General features: G+C 39.7%; 1 protein-coding gene across 1 annotated transcript in view; it reads right to left on the minus strand.

The window, feature by feature from the left end:
- ly75 (lymphocyte antigen 75) overlaps positions 1 to 21,318 on the minus strand; it is a 23,341-nt gene extending 2,023 nt beyond the window's left edge. The window contains exons 1-33 of the mRNA XM_010729936.3: positions 21,216 to 21,318; positions 19,348 to 19,719; positions 17,630 to 17,803; positions 17,194 to 17,355; positions 15,545 to 15,664; positions 14,756 to 14,899; positions 13,735 to 13,929; positions 13,392 to 13,552; positions 13,058 to 13,165; positions 12,627 to 12,715; positions 12,271 to 12,440; positions 11,074 to 11,273; positions 10,167 to 10,309; positions 9,680 to 9,758; positions 9,394 to 9,465; positions 8,915 to 9,038; positions 8,632 to 8,667; positions 8,353 to 8,522; positions 7,113 to 7,180; positions 6,932 to 7,008; positions 5,710 to 5,846; positions 4,611 to 4,719; positions 4,312 to 4,472; positions 3,542 to 3,671; positions 3,015 to 3,235; positions 2,765 to 2,927; positions 1,995 to 2,159; positions 1,786 to 1,908; positions 1,432 to 1,617; positions 1,121 to 1,344; positions 765 to 972; positions 435 to 596; positions 224 to 340 (exon numbers count right to left, since the gene is read on the minus strand). Coding sequence (XP_010728238.2) covers positions 224 to 340; positions 435 to 596; positions 765 to 972; positions 1,121 to 1,344; positions 1,432 to 1,617; positions 1,786 to 1,908; positions 1,995 to 2,159; positions 2,765 to 2,927; positions 3,015 to 3,235; positions 3,542 to 3,671; positions 4,312 to 4,472; positions 4,611 to 4,719; positions 5,710 to 5,846; positions 6,932 to 7,008; positions 7,113 to 7,180; positions 8,353 to 8,522; positions 8,632 to 8,667; positions 8,915 to 9,038; positions 9,394 to 9,465; positions 9,680 to 9,758; positions 10,167 to 10,309; positions 11,074 to 11,273; positions 12,271 to 12,440; positions 12,627 to 12,715; positions 13,058 to 13,165; positions 13,392 to 13,552; positions 13,735 to 13,929; positions 14,756 to 14,899; positions 15,545 to 15,664; positions 17,194 to 17,355; positions 17,630 to 17,803; positions 19,348 to 19,719; positions 21,216 to 21,318 — 4,873 coding nt within the window. The remainder of the gene's footprint in view (positions 1 to 223; positions 341 to 434; positions 597 to 764; positions 973 to 1,120; positions 1,345 to 1,431; positions 1,618 to 1,785; positions 1,909 to 1,994; positions 2,160 to 2,764; positions 2,928 to 3,014; positions 3,236 to 3,541; positions 3,672 to 4,311; positions 4,473 to 4,610; positions 4,720 to 5,709; positions 5,847 to 6,931; positions 7,009 to 7,112; positions 7,181 to 8,352; positions 8,523 to 8,631; positions 8,668 to 8,914; positions 9,039 to 9,393; positions 9,466 to 9,679; positions 9,759 to 10,166; positions 10,310 to 11,073; positions 11,274 to 12,270; positions 12,441 to 12,626; positions 12,716 to 13,057; positions 13,166 to 13,391; positions 13,553 to 13,734; positions 13,930 to 14,755; positions 14,900 to 15,544; positions 15,665 to 17,193; positions 17,356 to 17,629; positions 17,804 to 19,347; positions 19,720 to 21,215) is intronic.
- Between the last annotated feature and the right edge of the window lie 648 nt (positions 21,319 to 21,966).

The raw sequence follows: 21,966 nt of genomic DNA on the forward strand, positions 1-21,966 counted from the left end.
CATTTTTTTATAGCTTTGTTTTCTTCACATTAAAAGTTGTTGGTGGTAAAACAAGCTGATATTGTCAGTAATAAACACAAAGAGCAGATCTACAAGTCAAAGTTGAATTATATGTATGAATGTAATCACAACTCAACATTTTTAAACTCCAGATTGGATCTGTAATGTTTTCTAAATCCTCAACAAAGTTTTACCGTCTTGCTTCTCAAATTACTGGGTTTACCTTGAGCATCGAGGACCATGTCGAGCCACACTCGACTGGTGATGAGAGGATCATTATACATGTACTTTGACACAAAGTCGTTCTCCTCTGTGCTTTTTATGGTCAGCAGTTGAGCATCTTTAAGAGGAAGAGGAAAAAAACAACAAACAAATGTAGACCACAGTTGCTTCAATACTAATTATAACTCTTCATACAACAAATGACATCTCACCCATGCTCTGACAGATGTCCTTGGCCTGCTCCATGCTGTACACGGTGTAGTTGTAGAAGCTCATGTTGAAGGCGTAACAGTGATCCTGGTGCTGCACCCACTTGGACATACCGTTGCTCTGAGGGCAGTGATTGGCCTCTGGGGCAGCTTGTAGTCTGGCTCCTGATTCATAACAACACAGAAAACACAGGTTGGCGATGGTAGATGCCACTCCAAACACAAATTCACAGGTAGATGCATCCCTTTTAAAGAATGGTACAATCCTCTGCATCAGTCATTTCCCCTTTGCTACATGATGAAAGAGGAACAATGAACACATCAGTGTCTTACTCTGGGAAGTGGTGGTGATGGTAGTGGTGTAGCAGATGGCTCCGTTTATCAACGTATTGCAGCTGGTTCTCACCCAAGCTCCGGCAGGGGTTATGAAAACACAGCTGGGCTCTTGTTTGTCTGAGATGGAGTCGTCCTGTGAGTCAGAGATGGTGGCTTTGTAGTCGAATGTAGTACCGTCGGACCACTCATAGGTTGAGCCGCTAACCTGGAGGGAGAGAGACCGTCATGTCATCTACATCTGGTTTTGGAGGTCAAGCGAAAGAAAATGAGACTTACTTGAACATACAATCTCGTAACCTGAACAGTTCATCAGTTTAAACGCACAGATTTTGGTTAAGCAGAAGAAGTCTTACATCCTGGTTTGACAGGCCAATCCAGAGCGGGAAGCCGTCTGTCTCTGCAATGAGCTTCACATGTGACCTGTGCTGGATGTCGTGGACACTTGCCAGGTGGCCTCCACGCTGACCACACTCTTCCAGAGCCTTGTACCAACTCAGCTTTTGGGTTAAAACCTCATAAGTTAAGTTGCCGTAGTGCTGCAAATCCTTGATTGACTGGTTGTACTTTTGTTTGGGTTCTTTGGAGAAAGAATCAGAATCAAAAGATTAATTTCAACTTGAGATGGTCAGAGAAATATAAATGATGTGAAGTGTGATACACCAACCATTGTCCAGTTTGCAGGTTACAATGGTCCTTTGTTTGAACTCTGAGAATAAGTCTGGGTTTGAGATGAGAATCCAGTTGCTGTCCACGGTGAGACCAGCCAAGAATGGTCCGTTTGGATTTGGTCTGCCTTTTGCCCAGTTAGAATATTGAACATTTGTGCCGTCATACCACTTCATCTGGTTATCTACAGCAGAACAAAACTACAGTGAACCCTGGCATCCGTATCAGTGTATATAAATTAAGATTAATGATCTGATGTTCTGGCAGGCAAAAGTGCAAAAGTGCCTACATGTAGGGACAACAGATCCATCCACTAAATCAACATCTGCGGTAAGAGTAAGAAAATACAAACCGTTTTCATCCTGAAACAGTCCCAGCCAAACAAACTGGACCAAATTTTTAAACGGTATGAGTTGCTGCTTAATAAACTCGTTCTCCTCCCTGTTTCGGATGGTAAGGATGTCTGCGTCTGCGTCTGAAACATAAACGCATCATCATCATCTGTCTCACGGGCAAACCTCCACGTCACAGCACGTGCGTCGTGTTGTGAGAAGTTCTTACGGAGTTTTTTGCAGGTGTCGTGAATCAGTCCGTTGTCAAACTGCTCCCATCTGGAGGCGACCAGCTGGAACGAGTAGCAGTTGTTCTTGAAGGGGATCCAGTTTGGACCTTTAATCTTATGAGGGCACTTCACTGCAACATCCTCCGGTGTGGTAATGATCTCTTCTGTAATACATAAGTTTACTTGGATGAGAGGATAAAATAGAGGGTACAAGAACACAATACTAAGAAAACGAACAAATTATTTTTAAAAAGGGTACAGAAAAGAGAAAGAAACAGGAAAGGAAGATCAGACACTTAACATGGATTAAATCGACTAAGGATAATAGTGATTTGTAAAAAATAATCTGTATCCTTCTACTTCTCGTCAGACAGAAAACTCAGTAATAACAAAACTACAACTCAACATTCCTTCTTTCTGGACTAACTCCCAGAACTTGTTTTTGCTTTGTTTTGACATCCGAGCCAAATGGGGGAAACCATGAAAGTTTCTCAGTTTCCTCTACATCTTGTTACCACAACGGACTTATCAGCAGGGTTGTAAAATGTAAACATAGAACAACATTTAAAGCATGTGCTCTACACTCTCTGTGCTAAAACTTACCTCCAACACCACGCTTTAAAAAATAGATGCCCGGAAAAAAAAATAAAATCTGTTCTAAGATCTACTACTACGTCTGAGAGAATGTTTCTTAAATCGCCTTATCTAGAAAAAAAAATGGTTGATACATAGTTGCTTGAGGAGGTGCAATTGGTATTTTCCCACTCACTGTGTGGTTTGTGGCAGATAGCACCTCCTAGCCCTTCCTCACACTCGGTAGCTTTCCAGAAGCCATCTGTGTCCAGGTAGACGCACGAACCGATGGTGACATCAGAAGCCCAGCGGCTGAACACAGTGTGACTGTGGTCAGTCCAACGGTAATGGATCCCCTCCTGAAAACAAAAACAAAAACAAAAACAAAAGAAACATTTAAAAAAGATCTTGGGTAAATAGTGGATGAAGGTACACGGTACACTTACGTCTTCGCTAAACAGGCCGATCCACATGGGAGTGCGCGCACGGCTCACATGCACAGTGAGGGAGGATTGCAGGAAGGTATCGGCCACACTTGCCAGGTCCATGTTATTATTTCTGCACTGCTCTAACGCCTCAAACCAGGTGAGATTTTTGACAAGCAGCAGGATGGTGTGGTTACTGACGTTGAAGGGCTTTGTGGGGTAGCCGGGCTCCTCTAGTTTATCTGAAATGAGTAAGCCTTGTGTTAAAAGAACGTCGAAGAGGAAAGTTGTGCCAGAGACCGTTGGGTGTTTCCCTTTTTATTTCTCTGTGCACGTCATGCCTTTTGTTAGAGAGATGACAGGAAATTAGGGGAGAGAGCACATGCAAATGTATTTTCCAGGGTTAAGATATCAGGAATCAAAGTCTGTACTAAAAATGTTAAACATAATGAAGCATGCCTGTTAAACGAAGTAACAAGAGTGACTTGTTTCAGAAAAAGCTGGATAACAAAACAGTATTAAGTGTTGTAATAAATGTTGTACCTTACCTGCATAATGCTGGCAGACAGATAAGTGTTGCTGTTGTGAGCACGAAGAATAATCCCAGGTACCCAGCATGGCAGTGTTGGGATTATTCATCATAAACACGCAAAAATTTGTACTCTCTGGATCCCATGGCTATCAGAGAAGAACAAAAAAAGTACAAACAAAAATTTAATTGCTGGACAATCAAACAAATACATAAATAAAAGCCAACACAGCAGAACCAGGCATTGTCTTATTATCTGACGCAGTCCTCATCCTTTTTTAAACCTGCTGACTACATTACCCATAATGCAAACTAACTAGTGACAGTTCAGTCCGAGATTCAGGTGTGATACCCTCAGCAGATAATGTAGCTTTGAGCTGCTAGTCTCGAACAGAGATGAGGAGCAAGCTACAGAAGTCTGATAAGCTCGCTTCTTCCTCCACACATCCTCATTTTTAAGTAATGAAGATTCTTAAAAGCTTTGCTACAGTGAACAAAATTCTTTACACAGTCAAACAACTTAATTTGCCTTCGCCTCTAAAAACAGATGCATGTGCACAACAAGTGAACACACTACAAATATTGTCGCCCGTATTTTTTACATGTTAAAAGGGGTTTGCAACCAAAGGTCAAGAACTGGTTGCCAGTTTCTCAAAATGGTTGAGAGCCCAGAGCCCCAACTTTTCACACCTATGCTGTAGTACTCCCAAAAGACCTATAAATAGACTCTGATGTATAAGATCGGTGGAGTCACCATTTAATAAAGAAGTGAAGGTAAGAGGAACTCACGTTGATGTTCATGGTCTTGTGCATGCCAACAAGCAGTGGGTTAAAATTGGTGTATTTAACATCGGACTGATCCATCCACTCATGGTCGTCACTTTTGATTTTCAGACCAATCCATATCGTGTCCATGTTTCTCATGCCCGGCAAAAGGGTGGTGATGAAGTCTAAAACACACATACACACACATAGTACAGCAATTTTATTGTGAAGCACAGTACGCACTTTGAAGAACAGCAACAGGCATGTTTAACTATGTTTGCTTTGTTCATTAAACACAGAACTAGAACAACAGTGGCCCTCACCTTGTTCCACCTGGTCCGATATAGTGACCAGGGTTCCCCTCACTGACTGGCATAGCTCATTGGCATACTTGAACGTCACTGGCTTCAAGCTCCTCATCAGTGTGTAGCACTGAAAGAAAGACACAGGTACAAAAGCATTCAGCACTTCAGGTCGAGTTTATCGTGCTATACATGATTTTAATGTCAACAAGTTTGGCCTGATTTCTCTTGTAACAGAGTTCAAGTGTTTCAACAGTCTCCCAAGTAAAATAAAGATTAAATAAAATACGTGGGCGAACATATTTACAGCATTTAACATATTTTAGTTTTAACTGCAATTTGGTCTGATGTGATTCCAAGTATAACAACAAAACGTAGGGTTGCAAAAGTCCGTGAATTTTCAAAGTTTGGACATTTTCCATGTGAATTAATGAGAATTTATGGGAATAAACCGAGTATCCCGTGTATAACAACAGAACGTAGGGTCGCAAAATTCTGGGAATTCTTAAAGTTGGAAAGTTTTCATGTGAATTAACGGGAATAAACTGAGAATTTACTAAACTAAACTTAAATATAGTTGGGGAAAATATATTTTTTAGCATAATCTTGACTAACACAACCAGATATCATGCAAGTACACTTGAATATCTGCTATTCCTCAATCACGTGCACATAGCACACTGCTTACTGCAGGCCACGCCTACATACACAGACCCTGGACCAGACTTTGGAGCCCAGAGCACGAGACTATTGTAGCCACACATTTGAGCCTGTGGACTACATAGAACGAAGCAGGTTTTAAGTATGATATTTTATGATATTATGGGTCAAATATATTTGATGTATGGTATTAATGTTTAACTTGCAAAAAGCACATGAACAATTATTCATACAGTAGATAGCTGGCTGATAAGTTAGATGTTAAACAAGCTGTAGCTAGAATCATTTCATTGACATGATTATCATGATTCTCAGATTTGGAATAATTCCAAAAATGCTCCTGCTTAACTTCCCATAGAACGGTTCTGGAAGTTTACCAGAATTTTGATTTGCAACCCTAAACAGAAGTGAAACTATTTCAAAGCGTCATGCAGTGTTTAAAAGTGTTGAGGGATCAGACCTTATTTCTGAAGGACAGAGACCCATTGCCACACGGCAGTCCTCCAGGCTGAGGCTCCAGAGGGTTTATCTCCACTGATGTGACGTTGTGTTTCTGACACACAAAGGGCAATCGTTCCAAGCAACTGCGCTCATGCTCTGTGTAAATATGACAGTGATGTGTGTATTAGTAAAACAGGCTGTCTATTATGAATCAAATCAAGTGACGTGCATCAGAGCTTCTTTTTTTATGTTGCTATGTTGTTTTATGTTTATGTTTATGTTTTATGTATGCTTTAGAAAAAGGATGCAAAGCATTCAAATATTACATTTTCTAATATTATATTAAATAATAAGTTAAACTAAATTTTAAAAAGACAGTTGTACATGTAGTTTTTAAGCTCCTGAAAACTTGGTTGAATATCTTAAATCTTTTTCTAGAAGATTAAATATTTTTACAAAAATCAGAACAATCAGAGTCAAAAGGTTGGAAATATCATCCTCAGCTATCGCTCTACAAATTCATCCTAAATCTGTCATCAGATTTGAATAAAAGTGTAAATGTCTTTTTTTTCCAGACACATCCACTTCAAACCAGTAGAGTGTGAGGAAAGACCCAAATACACAGAAGTCAGAACTGCTCTAACTGGCAGAACATTTAGTTTTCATGTCTCTCATAGCAGAAAGCTCATTATTCGGAGCAGTTATTTTCATTTTATGTATTAGACCTTCTGGAAGCTATTTGTCTGCTTTGTACGTTGGCTGAACCAAGAGTTCATCTTGGTCGAAAAAAATAAGAAATAAAACATTTGACTGCTCATACAAAGTATATCCCAGATTTCCAAAACTGCACAATACTGATATTTCACTATTAAATTAAGTATCAGTATATAATTTAAAACGTATTCATAATGATCCCCTTCTTATTCTCATTTACTGATTAAGTTTGACTGAGTTAGAAGTTATAAAGATTTTATTTTTTTGGCCTTTTCAAGCTTTATTGAACAGAGACAGCTGAAGGGTGACAGGAATGTGGGGAGAGAGAGAGAGAGATGGGGCTGCAGGTCAGATTTGAACCCTGGGCTGTTGTGGCAAGCCTGAGCCTTCGTGCATGGGGCTCTACGAACTGAGCTAACCGACGCCCCGACTGAGTCAGAAGTTGTTTTCTGTCCAACAATATGGTGAATTAAAAAAATATCCGTAATCATACTCAGCTGTGTAGAAACATTATGATGTTTACTCACCTGGAAAGAAGTTTTCAGGACTGATGGAGGTGCATCTGCCCAGGAAAAGTGAATGATAAAAGTAGATCTGGGTGTACCTAGAACATACATTATTTAAGTCAACCTCAACGTACATACAGATCATAAACATCTGTTTGATGTACAACATGAACAGTGTATTTTTGTGACTGTATTGGCTTACGTCATGGGGAATATCTGGCTGGGGTTTCTCAAATCGATCCACCAGTTTTGCTTTGGAGAACTTGATATCTGTACAAAAAACATGCAAGCTTTAGTATCACGTAATAAGAGGAATGTGTAATCAGCTTAATTACCTCTTCCCTTAAACAGACAGTATGAAATACAGTAATCATAAGGACAGCTATTTTTTCCAGGCAAAGAACAACACACACAAGAGAGAAAAACACTGAGATTAGGGAGCTAAATACAAGGTTAAATACCCAAAATAACATCATGTATGTTAAATGTTTGCCTGTACTAGATGTATGTGTAAGGGCTCTCCTGTGATTTAGTACTGCACTTGCATACATTTGGAGGACTCCAAAGAACACAGTGGCCGAAAGTGATGCAGCCAAGGAGGAGATGTACTTCTCATTTTTAGATAAATGAATTTGGTGGCGACTTTCAGTAAACTGTGAAGTAAGCGCCACTAAAGCTTTTACGTAAATGATGTTTTTTGTTTTGTTAAGCGATTGGCTTGGAGGCAAATATTTCTTCTGCTTTAGCTTGACTGCTTCCAGCTGTATTCTCAAGCAAAAAACTGTCAGCTTCCCATGACCAGAGGATTGAGGAAAGAACTGTGAAAGTCATTCGGCTTTACAAATCATCTGCGGATGCCAATGAGGAGAAAAACAAAAGAAAACAAGATGCCAAAGAGAGAAAAAGACAGGGGGTGATTTCCAGTTCACTCCAGTTTGAGGCATTTGACCTTTGAGTTAACCGACTATTTGTTAAACCCCACCCTCAAACAGCGATCATCCGATAATTGCTTAGCAATCGAGCTAGGCATGGCAGGCCTGCTATCTAGAGTAATTGGGGAATGAGAGGAATCAAAAAACAAGCGCAAAAGTGTAAGGAGTGGAATAAGCAGTGAAGCCACAGAAGTGCATATATTTACCTGGTACTGCTTTAAAACGAATTGGCTAGAAACATTAAAAAAGTCATCTGGAGACAGTTTTTACCCAGCTCAAGGAGTAGCATTAGTTTGATAGGTACATGGTGCTGATAACATTTTCAGTCGTGATTTTAGCTGACAAAATCAACAAATGAGAAACCTCCTTTTGGCTACCTTTGTCTGAAATCAAGGACTCACTGTTTTAGAATTCCTGAGAGTGCCACCGTTATCACTGTGACTCCTACAAGCAGGTGCAGCAACAAAAAGTACCAGAGCACAAAAATGTGATCAACTCTTTGTCACGTACATTTTTTAAGTACTGGTGAACCTGTCCAGCAGCGGTTAAGCTAAGCGGTGAAGCCAGTTTGCTGCCATTCGATTTGCAATAGTCCTTGGCCTCCTCAAAAGAAAGCTTAGGCTCATCAACGAACCAAAACTCTGCCCCATCTACAAAGATCGATGTCTCATGGTGCCCAACTGAAATACACAACAAGAATTTTATACAGTGTCAGCAGGCATATTACATCAAGACAAGACATGTGCAAAGATGAAATTATTCTTTTTGTAGGTGCCGATGGGTCATTACCGGGATTATACCAGTCTGGGTTCTTCGGTGTCTTTCCTGTTGAAGCATAAACAAAGAATGATTTAAAAACACACAAAGAACAAAGAACATGTTCCAGTAGATGTATGTATAAGCCCCATAAAGTAGTGAAGTACATGAAGTACTGTGTGTGACATTACAAATCTTTTTAATTAAGCAGTCGAGCGATGAGAGATGTTTGCACTTCACAAACAAAACCCAACATTTGCTTTGTGCGCACGCACACACACACACTACACAGTAATATTTATATATGTAGACTTACCGCGGGGTATTTGGCAGGCCCACTCTAGCCTGGCGTCACAGTGAAATGGCGTGGAGAAGAAAGGAGTGGGGGGTAAGTCGTGGAGCAGAAACACAAACAGGTGTTTCAAGGTGCTCTTCATTGTCTAGTGAGGGCACAGATTGTTTGCACAAATATCACAGAAATGTACATGAAAAAGTGGTTTCATACCTGTGACACTGTTTCTCTTTTAATCAGTAACTGAGGCAGACTAAATGAGAGCAAAGGTCAGAGTCTGAAGCAGTAGTAAGAGTGAATCATCTGGCAGTGGCACACCCTTTTGTGTGGAATACAGGAGTCAAACAAACAAAACGAAATCATCATCACAGCCAGTTTGATGTATGATAAGTGACCTCCTAATGTCAAAAAAAGAGGAACCACTGTACTGACCAGCAAAGAAAGACACTTTATTCACTTCTGCCTTAACGGTCTATTTATTGGTAGAAATCCACTATGCCCACCTTGAATGCAGCACAATCCCGACTGTATTCATCATCCTCATGGAAATCATGGTGTAAAACATCCACAGATACCTGTCGTGAAAACATTTAATAAACAGACTTCAGCCCTCAGATGTAAATGCAGTACAAGTGTCTAAAAGGGGCAGTTTAAGATGCAGGCTTATATGCTTTGGTTAATCCTGCACAGAATTTTGAAACAAAATCAAAAAGATATCTCACGATAGATACCATATGTCTTCTTAAAACGTGTTTGGGAGGGGTTTAGAGTTCAGAGGTTTATACTCACAGGCTGCCCATTGCTCCACTGCCAGGAGCGATCGGCCGGGTTTCTCCTATTCAGGCCGACCCAGAAGTACCGATTATCACTGCAGCAAGAACACAGGCACAAACCAACATCATTCATGGCACTTAACTAATCTTCTTTCAACTAGAAAAGGTGATAACATTTATTCTAAGCATCTTTAAAAAGGATGTGGATATCTTATTCTTAGAACAGTTTAAACTCAAGTCAGGAGATGGTACGTGTTTATTTTAAGGTTTGAGTGAAGTGCTGAATCTTTATGTGAACGATACAAGGAGGTTAAATTTTGAGTTATGCGTCTGTGAAGACAAACCGGCATGTGTCTTGATTAAGCCAGTCTAATGTGAGGTGATTGTCACACATAATAACCCCACACTCTGCTGCATGAAGTACGTTTAAAGGTGATGTGTTCGTGTGAGAATGTTACAAAAAAGACAAATACAGTAATGCTTCAAGGGAAGAAAATGTATACCTGATGGTTTCTCTCATGATGGTGTGCAGGGCTCTCATCTCAACAATATTTGTGAAGCTGGGCAGGCTGGCTCCCAGAGCCCGACAGAACCTCTCAGCCTCCTCCCACGAGCGCTTCCTGCTCACCCTTTCGCTGTGAAACACCTGACGCGGTGAAAGGACAGTTTACAACAGCTAATAAAACAGTAAAGTAACAGACTGGACTACTGGAGTGTAAATAAAGCCAGTTTAGCTGCCGTCAGAGACAAAGTGACAACCTGCACAATAAAAAGCTTTGCCGCAACCTGGTGACTAGTTGGAGAATTTTATTCAATCAATGGTCAGTTCAGTCAGTGGTGAGAAGGTGTCCAGGAGTCTAAGATGTCTTATGTTGAGAGGTTTATAGAAGCTTGGTCAAGGAAAATATGCTCATCATGACATGAAGCCTCAATTTTGAAGAGGCCATCCTCTCTCTGGCTCGTCTATATGCCCTCAGGATAGTGCCACGTCTACTCTAGGTCCATAAAGTTACGTATTTGTCAATTGGTCATTAGTCAAACAAGCAAATATGTTAACCTTTAGTGGTCTGACTTCGACTCTGTGGAGGTTTCTATGTTGTGTACCTATCTGTCATATCGAAGTTGAGACTGACCTATCCTCTGACCTCGGTTACCATAGTAATGATCAAAATGGCTCCTGTTTTCCTAAACACAAACATACAGCTGTCCCTCCGTATGTGGCATGCTAGGATAGAAAAATCTCTCATTACCTACCACTTCTTTCTAACTCTACTAACGTTTAAGTCTTCAGCTTCAACTGACACAAAGTGTAAAATAGAAGCAGTTCCCCTTTAACTCCTATTATAACCATTATCACCCACAAGTGTTTACATGACCGCATTGTTAAAAGACACAATCTCTCAAACAGACCTTGTAGCAGTATTTGATGTTTGGCTTGGACGTCCATCCAATAGGACAGGTTGCGTTGGGGTTCGGCTCTGGTTCTGGTTCTGGAGGTGGACCGAGGTCTTTTCTACAAATGGTGCCGGCCTTAAAAGTGGTACAGTTCTTCACTTCCCACTTGCCTATGGGTTTTGCAGTGGAAATAACTGCACAAGCTCCATCCAGATCTGAAATACACGTGTAGATGAAACACAAAAGGAGTCAAATTTATTGTGTGAACCATGTTTTATTAAAATGTTTGACTTCGAGATGAACAATCTGCAGTATTATTTATTTTTCCGCTCATTAAATGTAGGCCTGTTGTCCTGGTAAACAGAATGCTTTGAACACAGACATTAGATAACATTCAGGGTCAGTTTACTGAGTGAGTTTACTCAGCATTGCACATCAACAATCTACATCTATACTTTTTTAGTTCCATTTATACTATGGCCTCCATAAACTCATCATGCCTGATTTGTGTTTGTTAAACATGTAACTGTGGCTGTAACACATGTATCAGTAAAGTATGTTATCCATCTATCCATTACTAGTGTATGTGAAACAGTAAATGGTTAAAAGTAACTAGAACCTGGACCTTGTTTTCCCACGTTTTTGTGTCAAAGTGACTAATGGGGACAACAAGTTTTAAGTGAGAGCATAGCAGCCTGCAGCCAGGACAAGGACAATGTAATCTTTATAAGAAAATTGCACACCGTCCATTAAAAGTGTGTGTTTTTGCCACAAACCAGCTCAGATTGTGTGAAGAGGAAGTGTCTGACAACAACAACCCTTGATAGAGATTATATGTTTTCAGTTCCTTTAACTTGATCTGTTGTGTGTCTTTCCAGGTCTCACTCAAAGAGAGGACTCATTCTGAAATCTCTACAGAGGTAAGGCGACTTGTTGGAGTAAGTCAATGGTGGGAACCAGGTTCAAAAATACAGAAGTTACCCATTATGACTTTTTATGCATTATTAAGTTAGTAAATCTGAATCTCCACACTAGGAGAAAGCACCATACTCTGACAAGAGAGGTTAAGAATTTAAATTCAACACATTATAATACTATACTACACTATAAGTTAAACACAAGTCGCTTGTGCCATGGCTAGTTCTCCCATCTCACGCTATTCCTGCATTAAATACTAAGGGAAGCAGCAGAAGCAGCATGGTTTTTACTTACTTGGTTCAAACCAGCCCCAGTTGGTGTATGTAACCACACCTGAGGACCCATCTTGGCTCAGCCACTGGTACTCCCTTGTGTTCTTAATGTCCTGCAGCCCTATCCAAAAATACTGAGGCTCCTTGCTGATATGCTCTCTGAGCAGACGACTGATAAAGGCCTGCTCGAATCTGAAAAGAACAGTCAAAATATAAGAGACTTTTTCCTGCACAAATGTGGAAAGGACAGTTAAAATTAGTAGTAGTACACACGTGATGAATGATGAGTTATAAATGTGCCTTAGAAACAGAGGACCTAAATATGTGGGATGCAACCGATAAGCAAGCAACAGGGTCAGCAGCTGAACAGACTCCTACCTGTTTCGTATAGTGACGTTACAGCGATCTTTGAAGGATACTTGTTTGGTGTTCACTTGAAAGCAGGAGTTACCGTGTCTCCTCCAACCCTGCGGGATTGACAGCAATAAGACTTAAGCTACATTCAAGCAACTGCATGATAGCAAGTAATCTAAACAAAATAAACACATTTCATGATTATTGCATGAAGGTCATGCTCAAGATGTCCAAATGTGGAAGGACAGATATCGCTTGCAAACATGGACATTAACACATGAACAAAAAAAAAACAAATAACAGTGCAATCCTGTGCATGTAGTCTTTGAGTCTAGATCTAAATGACATGATATGATGAGCAGATACTCAGTCAGTTATCAACAATCTTCTAAAAAGATCATGCAAAGTACAGCAGGCTTCCTTAAAAAAAATCTAGTTGTTTAGGAAATACTTGCATCTTTATATGGACATCCGTCCTGTGTCACCGATTCCTGGACCTTTCCTTTCTTCTGACACATAAAAGGTAGCATGTGTGAGCAGTCCGAAAACCTCCAAGCATGAGACTGTGGAGAACGGACACAGGTTTGATTTTGCAAGCCGCATATAAACAAACTCAGTACAGTAGACCATAAGAAGACAAAGGCAGAGCCTGGGCAGTACACACACACACACACACACACACACACACACACACACACACACACACACACACACAGGCCTAACACAAAAGGACTGGATACAATGGGAGGGTTTGTACACACACACATCCACAATTACACACACACACACCTCTCCAGTGTAAGAGACACAGCTGATTTCCTGAGTGGGCCTGGATGGTTGGTTTATGCCCCAGTAGGTGAAGGTGACGGGCGCTTGGTCAATCCACTTGAGGACGGTGGTATTTATGCCGAAACCTTGCAGACCGATCCACACATCCAAAAACTTGTTATCTATTGGAGCGTGACACACAAAAGAACATCACTTTATGATTTATTTGAAATCCACAGAAAAATTCTTCAAAGAAACCAAATCACATTAAAACAATCGTGAACATTCACATCAAAGAAAAGTGACTTGTTTAGGACCGCCTCAATAAATAAATAAATATAAGAAATCTTAAAATGAGATTTACCGGCATGGAAATTAGTGCTGATCATCTCTTTGATGTCGATGGAGTGAAGGCTGGCCAGAGAGCCTCCCTCTGTGTTGTTACAGTGCTTTATGGCATCTGTAAAGGTTTGAGGTTTGTCCTTCACTAACTTGTAACACCAGCCGTTCCACGGGACCCAACCTTCCGCACACACCGTTTCTTTATATGCAAAAGGCTCTGTGGAGAAGGAGTAAGACAGAGAGAAGATGTGAGGTCAGGCCAATATTATTCTATATATCCCAAAATCAATTTTAGCTCAAAGGAGCTTCATAATCTGTCCAACAGGGAAAAGGAGAGCACCAGAGGAGAGAACAACAATAATATATATACATATAAAGGAAGCATCTAATGTACATGTGCATGTGTGTGTGTGAACTGCTTTTAGAAACCAGAAAGAGGAAGCTAAAGTACAGTATTCATGTCAATTCATCTGTCCAGGTGCTACGGGCTGATAGTGAAGCAGCCCTGTTAGGAGCCATGCAACAGCATAGCTGTACTGAAATATCTCAACACCTATTACATCTGTAAATCAGCATCATAGCCTTGTCACTGTGAGCTTGTAAGCATGTGGACCTTAGCATTATGCTCAAAGCACTTGTGTACTAAAAGGCTAGCGTGTCTTGTGATTATAAATCCTGTTTTCATTTGAACAGAGGAAGCCAAAGTTAAAAAAAAAAAAAAAATTAAATCTAATTGCGAGCAGCTGTACAATAAATGAATAAAAAAACAGTTACAGGCACATCTTGGATCTAAATCAGGATCTGTCAGATCACCAGGAAGAACAATAACAAGCAGCAAAGCTGACAGAGGGAAGACAAAGATAGTTAAAGACGAGGGCAGGGAAATAAATATCCGTAAATAAAAAAGATAAAAAGGTGACATCACTCAAAAGCAGGCCTATACAAAGGGCTAAAACGCTGTAAATAAATGTATTAGTCTTAAGTAAACTTCACTTCCCACTTGGAGTTATGAGAGCAGAAAGTGAAGGCAGCGGTTAACCTACCTGGTGCTGCTGCTGTGTGGGAGGCATTGACACTCTTCTTGCAGATGTACGGCAGTCGTTTGTTGCACGACTCAGATTCATAGTTGCGTTTAGAGTTCAGTACTCCACAGTCTGTCTCGATAATCATGGAGAAGGATGGCATTCCTGTCAAACACATTCCCACACACACAAACAATCAATCAATAAATAAATAAATAAATCACATAGTGGCTGTGACAGCAGAGCAGAGGAGAGGCATATAGCATCTTTCTATTTTCAGAAACAAAGAGGTGAAATTAAAGAAATGTTTAATGTTGCAGCAACACGTCAACACAGCGCTGCTTATAGCAACACTGACATGCTGCAAATTGTGGCAACAACAAAGAGCTCATATCAGTAGCAGGCCAGATGGCTGCAGTACCCTTAATGTTCAGACTGCAGTGTCAGAAGACCACCAAAAGAATAAAACAGCAAACATATTACAATAGCTAGAAGCTTTTATAAAGCCCTCCATTCAGCCATATTAATGGGTTATTCAGCAACACTAACAATCCCAATGCCACACTGTGTCCAAAAACCAGGCACAATGAGCTTCTTTTCAACACTGGCCTCATTGTTTCTCTGACTGACACCAAGTCTTAGTTTATAGAAAGGCAGCGACAGCAGATCACAAAAGGATGCAGGTTTTCTTGCACTATCAACAGCAGGTGTTATAAGCAACCGTGCAACAAGTGTACTGTGGTTGTGCAGAGTGGCTCAGAAGTGAGGCATAGATCACTAAGTAAGAAAAGAAAAAAAATAAATCATCACCCGTTTCCCAGCGCAGGACGGAGAGAGGGGATCCATCAGACCACTGCCAGCCCTGAGAAGTGTCTAATTGGTGGAGGCCGATCCACATCCTCTCAGGCATTCTGTCGAGGCCTTCCAAAACTGCACAGAGCGACAACAGAGCATTAAAAAAAAAGAAATGATGAGCCTAAGATGAGACAACAAGATCATTTCAAGACAATAAAACACAAACACAGGGATGCACAATAAAATACTAAGAAGGACAGAGAGGGGGAAGAGTAGGAGAACCATACTGACAGCGGTTGATTGAGTTAAAGGGAACTACTGCAGCTCGAGTCAGACTTGTGATGTGGTTTTTAACTTCCCAAATCTTAAAGTGTCTTTCACAAATGTAAAGCTGCTATTGCAGAGTCTGCACTCTCAAATAACATCAATAGGAGACATATTCTAGATGCTATCTATGTCACATTCTCAAGACACAACGGATGATACCACACACAGAGGATACCATGCAAAGTCCAGATTTTAAACACAAGGCAGAGCTGCTGTTGTGTTTTTAATATTTCTAGTCAATCAAGTGCATATGATCCACAGACCTCAGAGAAGGAATAAAATGCATGCTGAGCCAACAAGACTGTTTAGTTTACTTTGAAATATTTCCTGTGCTTCAAATCTATTTTAATTTTATTTGATGTCATTTTTAAAATCTTATTATAAGTCATTCCAATTTATTTGCATATATAAAACACTTTGACTTTGCCTCTGTTTGAAATGTGTTGTATAAATAAATCTGCAATGCCGCAAACTTGTCCTAATTGTTTTAAGTTTCCTCTTTATAATAATACATCAGAGACACGAAAGTTTTAAATTGACAGCACAGTGAGCGAGACTCTACAAAGAAAGAAAGAAAAACAAAAAGGAGAAGAAGAAGGAGAAGAAGAAGTAGTCATGTGGCACCTTGTGTGACAAATTTATGGTCATTACCAACAAAACCGAAACATATGAGTCAGGTTATTCTAAGTGACATAGAAGTATAAATGAGTCTATGTCTTCACTCGTACAAACAGATGGCTCTTTGTCATTCTAGCTTCACTTTTTTTCTTCTCTTTTACTTTCACACAAAGAACAAGTGGAAACAAATAAGTCTGAAGAAGTGAAACAATAAAGAAAGTCATTACATGGAACCATTTTGAACTTCTACTAGACATAAATGAGACAAAACATTTTTTAATGACTGTTCTTTGCGTGACTGATTAAATAAGGAAGATATTTACCAACGATAATCAGTTTGTTAAAGATAATTTGTAATATTCCTATCAATACATTTCTTAAATCACTACATTTTGTGCATTGTTTGGACATGAAAAAAAATCATAAATATTTTGACTTTGCTTTGCACTTAAAATATTTAAAATATGATTTTTAAATTTCCGCACGGGTCATTTTAAAATGCTCAGTTGTCAATAGTTTTGTAGCCTGCCAACTTTATTACCTGTGCAGTTTTTAAGTGGAAATGTGTGACGCATTCCTCTCATATCAAAGCATTTGATTGTGCTGAATCCGTCGTGTCCAACACGAATGACTTTGAATTTTGTTTTTGTTTTTGCCGTTTTCTGCTCAAAGGTGGAAAAGGAATTAAAAACAGATGATGAAGAAGAAATCGCTCTTACAGGTCATGGAGTGGAGATCGTCTGGCCCAGAAATACTCAGGAGATCAGCTCCCTGACTACGACATGAATCCAAAGCTTCCTGCCAGGACACTGCGGCACTGGAAACAAACTCATAGCAGAAATCCCCTTCCGGCCCGGCAAACAGAGTCTGGCATCCCTCCTCTGCAAAGTCAAAGAGACGAGTGTAAGTATCTATGTGCGTCACTCAGTTTTGTTAATGAAGTATGGAATTTAGTGATTAATTACAAAGAGAAACAAGCTTTGCACACATCAGCTTCTACATTTTATGTCATTAATATCATGATTGTGTCAACCATGCAACATAAATGGAGACAAAAGTAGATTATTTTACAGTAATGCTGTCTCCATAATTAATGTATTGCGGAGTAAAAGGGCCAAAACTCCTGAAACATGATCATATAAAAGCTCTACATGCCAGGAATTAGACAGTGTCCCATCTTTCTGTCTTGGTCATAGTCCGATGTGGTGCCACACCAGGACAGTCCAGGGAAATCTGCATCCGGGAGGCATCCATGATACCAGCTGCCATTGTACTTGAAAGGGAACTCACAGGGAGCGCCGGCAGAGTTCCCACTGGTGGAGTGAACGACTGCAAAGAAAGGAGAGGAGAGTCTCTGGTAATTGTGTCAACCAGAAAATATGTCAGGACAGTGATTTCTGTATGTCTCGCTGCGTACAACAAACCACTTCTTCTTCTTCTTCTCAAGACACACAAACACATGCCTAGAAGATAAGTTCACTAAGATTAACCAAGGTCAGACGGAAATCATATCTTTGGAAACATTGTTGGACAAAAATGTGTTTATTTCTGGACAACAAAACCACAGAGACAGAAGACAATTTGGGCATAGTAAGTCGATTTATTATCTATTTACCTAGTTCCTGTTTTTTCTGTCCTTAGACCTTCGAGTTTAAATGACGAAACACTACATTTAACGCTGAACGTAGGTGTCTACATACTGTGGGCACCTTACCCAAAACTTGCATCATCATGCTACCTGTACGCATGTCATTGCGAACAAGAAGAAATAAGATTCTGTAATGAAGAAGTAACAAGTGAGTGAAACCGCCTTGGTGCTGAAAATCTGATAACAGAAGATGTGACGATGTGAGTTTGTTGTTTCAAAGACAGAAAGAGAAATTAAATATCGTGTAACCGTTTCAGTTCAGACAGACGTGAACCTTGAATCTAAGATCGCTACAAAAAACAAGAGGCATTCACACGCGAGTGCCTCTTCATGTCAGCCTAGATCCTCTCCATTTTAAGTTTTGATTATGTATGTTGTGAAGACTGATATTAAACCACTCACACACTTATTTTCTGGGTCATCAAAATAAGCGGTGAGTTAAAAACGGTGACACCTGCAAGTTCAACAGTCTCAGACGTAAGTTTCATATCTTGGCAACAATTCCTCATGAAATAACAAATTATTTGTGTCAGAAAGATTTGTTTTTTTGAATGAGAGTCACTCAAATAATGCTACTGTATGTCTTACAAACGACAATAAACAAGAAGCCAACAAGTCTCACCACAGTTATTAGAAAAAAATTGGTCAGTCACACTTTCTCTGCCTACTTTCATGGATAGTTCAGAGTGCGATACACCAAAAACAAATTAATTCCTGACAGGTGGGGGTGTTTTCATTTGATTTTAAAGTGTGTGTACGTGCAGTCAACAATGCCTATGAAACAAAACTGAAAGCAAGCTTTTGCACTGCACCGTGCAAACCCACTTCACTTGAAGAATCATAAAGCACTCTCCAAGGAATTCCCCAAAAAGAGAAGAGGTACTTTCTGGATCCGAGATGCCTTTTTAAATATTAAAGTCTTGATCTTGTCTTAACCGTGTTGTAACCTAGCATAAAGGAGTAATAATTGATAGGAATGAAGATAATCAAGTAGCCGGTTTATGTTTTAAATGTACCAGAACCTGTTTGCCCAGAGGAGGTAACATATCATGAGGCTGTAAAGTACATTCATTTCAGGAAGTTAACTTTCTGCTACAGTTTATGTATTACACTTAACACTTTCATTTCCTGACTGATAATTCCCCCAGAGCTCCGTAGCAGACAGCTTGAAGTACACCATGTAAGCATTTTCTCCATCATATAAGATAAAGGCAGCCACACTCACCATGATATGACCTCTGGCAGATGTTGTCCTGGGATCCTTCTCGTAGCCAGTTATCAAGAGTGTCGCGTTTGGCTACAACTTTGCCATCGCTGACCACCAGGCCCATCTCGTAAACGGTGTAAACAGCTCCTTCCAGGCAACGCCACCATAGCAGAATGTTGGAGCCACAGTCGACCAGGGCCAAGGACTTGCTGCGCACGTCCAACGCCAAGCAGAGGGACGTGGCCACGTGGAAGAGCCGGTGACCCGAACCCCACTTCCACAGATTGGACCTGTTGTCCGCGCCGCATGAGGTGAGACTCAAGTCTGATGAAGTCCCCGTGCCCAGGCACTCCCCCGTACTCACGTGCTTGATGGTGAAAGCATCCTTGTCTGTGGTGATGGGACAGACACAGAAAGAAAACTTTTTTTTAAGGCCATATATGCAAAATCCTTGACCAAACAAAGCAGCTCCAAGCACTTGAAACTCACAGTAACAATTCAGCACACTTGAGATAATTTCCTCTGCTCTGTGGGAGGTTTTAACAACCATGCGGGGAGTCTACATTCTTACTACAAGAAAACACAACCCTGAGGGACAAAACCAACGCTGGTAAAAGACTGTTTTCAGATTTCCTGGACTTGCCTTTGAATTCTTTTATATCAGCAAGAGATAATAGAAGCGGGCCACTCGTTGTCACATCACGCCTGTGCAAAACCCCTGATTAATATCTCTTTAAAACATTAACAAGAAAGAAAGCCATTTAACAGGAAATGGCTGCAGGTCCAACAAAAGACTAACCACTAACTACATTTGTAAATCACCATAACTGTGTGGAGAAACCAGCGGTAAAACAGTGGGGAAAGTATTACAAAGTACAATATAAATAAGATAAAATAAGATTAAGACTTCACATGAGGGAAATCCACTTGTGACAGCAGCTTACAATACACAAGGTGGATACAGAAATACTCATACTATATTATATATATATATAAGACATATAGAAAAATGAAGATATACTTGCAACAGAAAAAAATTAAAAGAAAACAGCAAATAGTAATACAATGAAATAAAAAGGTCAGAGACATTTGACATTTGATTTGTATAATGCACATATATATCTACATATAGCAGTAAATATGATTAACATGGGGAATTAAGTTGAAACTTTATTAGAGAAATTAATTTTTTTTTAAAACCCTCACACCTAAAGGTTGTTTTATTGGGCTGATTCCAACATTTTCTTTAGACTTATTTTTTGAAATTTGACATTTTTTTTAGGCCAACAACATAAAAATATAAATAAAGTGTGGAGAAGTCTTTGAAACGACATTAACATGGGTAATACATGTAAGTTACCCAGCTTCTCTGGAGGAAAATATGAAGCAAACAGATAAAAATCAGCTGGCATGCATACAGCGCCTACGCACATAGGCTTACTAAAATAGAAAACAATATCATGTTTCAGCTGCACCGTATAGCACTGCAGCCGCTCAGGCTCGTTTCATAAACAATAGCTCTGCATAATACGAGTGCAGATGTAAAACATGACAGACGTGAAGGGGAGGGAGGGATGAGTATGCAATTTGTTTGACCTGTCAGAATATGGTGTGGCATCACACTGGCTGGCTGGCTGGGGGATGGGGACGATGCCAAACTAACTAAGTTAGTAAAAGCTGGTTTAGTATCTGCCTCCACTTGTTGTAGTCTAACAGGTTTGTAGCTATTGTCCTCGCATTCATGTCGCGCTTTTGTTGACGGAGAAGTTATTACAACCAAAACGAGTCGAGTGTGAATTCTTTTTGAAATAAATAAATAAGTAAAATAAATAAATAAAATAAGTCAAAGAGAAAGTGCGGTTAGCTTTTATGAGGTTGGTACTTACCAAAATTTGTAACTTCAACCGGTGAGCAAGTCCCCAAGAAAACAGTTGACCGCAACACAGTCAACAAACAAAGGCAAAGTGTCGCTCCGGATATTTTCAGCATGGTCACGGCAGAGTCTCTTTGTCGGATTCATAAAGAATCTGCCGTCCGTGGGGTGTTGAGCTGTGAATATAGGCCGCTCAATAAGTCAACTCTGAAGCGAAAGCGAGCAGATAACTGAAGCTAAACTCAGCTCCAACTGTCACTGACGTTTCCACGCAGTCCCGCGCCCACCAACCGACAAGCTGGCGCGAGGCACGACGACGGTCAGCACATCCGGTTTGACCTAACAAAAAAGTCCATCATTAAGCGACATTACTGTTCAATAAAACAAGTTAATAAATAAATCATTTTAAAAATTACTGTACATGGAAACGATAAAATAAGTTAATAAAATAATTTGAAAAATTACTTGATAAAAATACAAAATATTACCATACATGAAAAGGATAAAATAAAATAATAACAAAAAGAAATACATGATAAAAACACAAAATATTATTGTACACGAAAAGGATAAAATAAGTACATTAATATATATATATATAATATATATAGATATATATATAGAGAAATACTGTATATGTATTACTGTAAAATAAAATAATAATAATAAAAAAATACATGATAAAAATACTAAATATTACTATCTCAAAAAAACACAGAATACAATTCAGAGTCCAAATCATGATCTACAAAGTAAAAAGAAAA

Source organism: Larimichthys crocea, chromosome VIII, assembly GCF_000972845.2.
Source record: "Larimichthys crocea isolate SSNF chromosome VIII, L_crocea_2.0, whole genome shotgun sequence".
In the NCBI taxonomy this organism is placed as follows: domain Eukaryota; kingdom Metazoa; phylum Chordata; class Actinopteri; family Sciaenidae; genus Larimichthys; species Larimichthys crocea.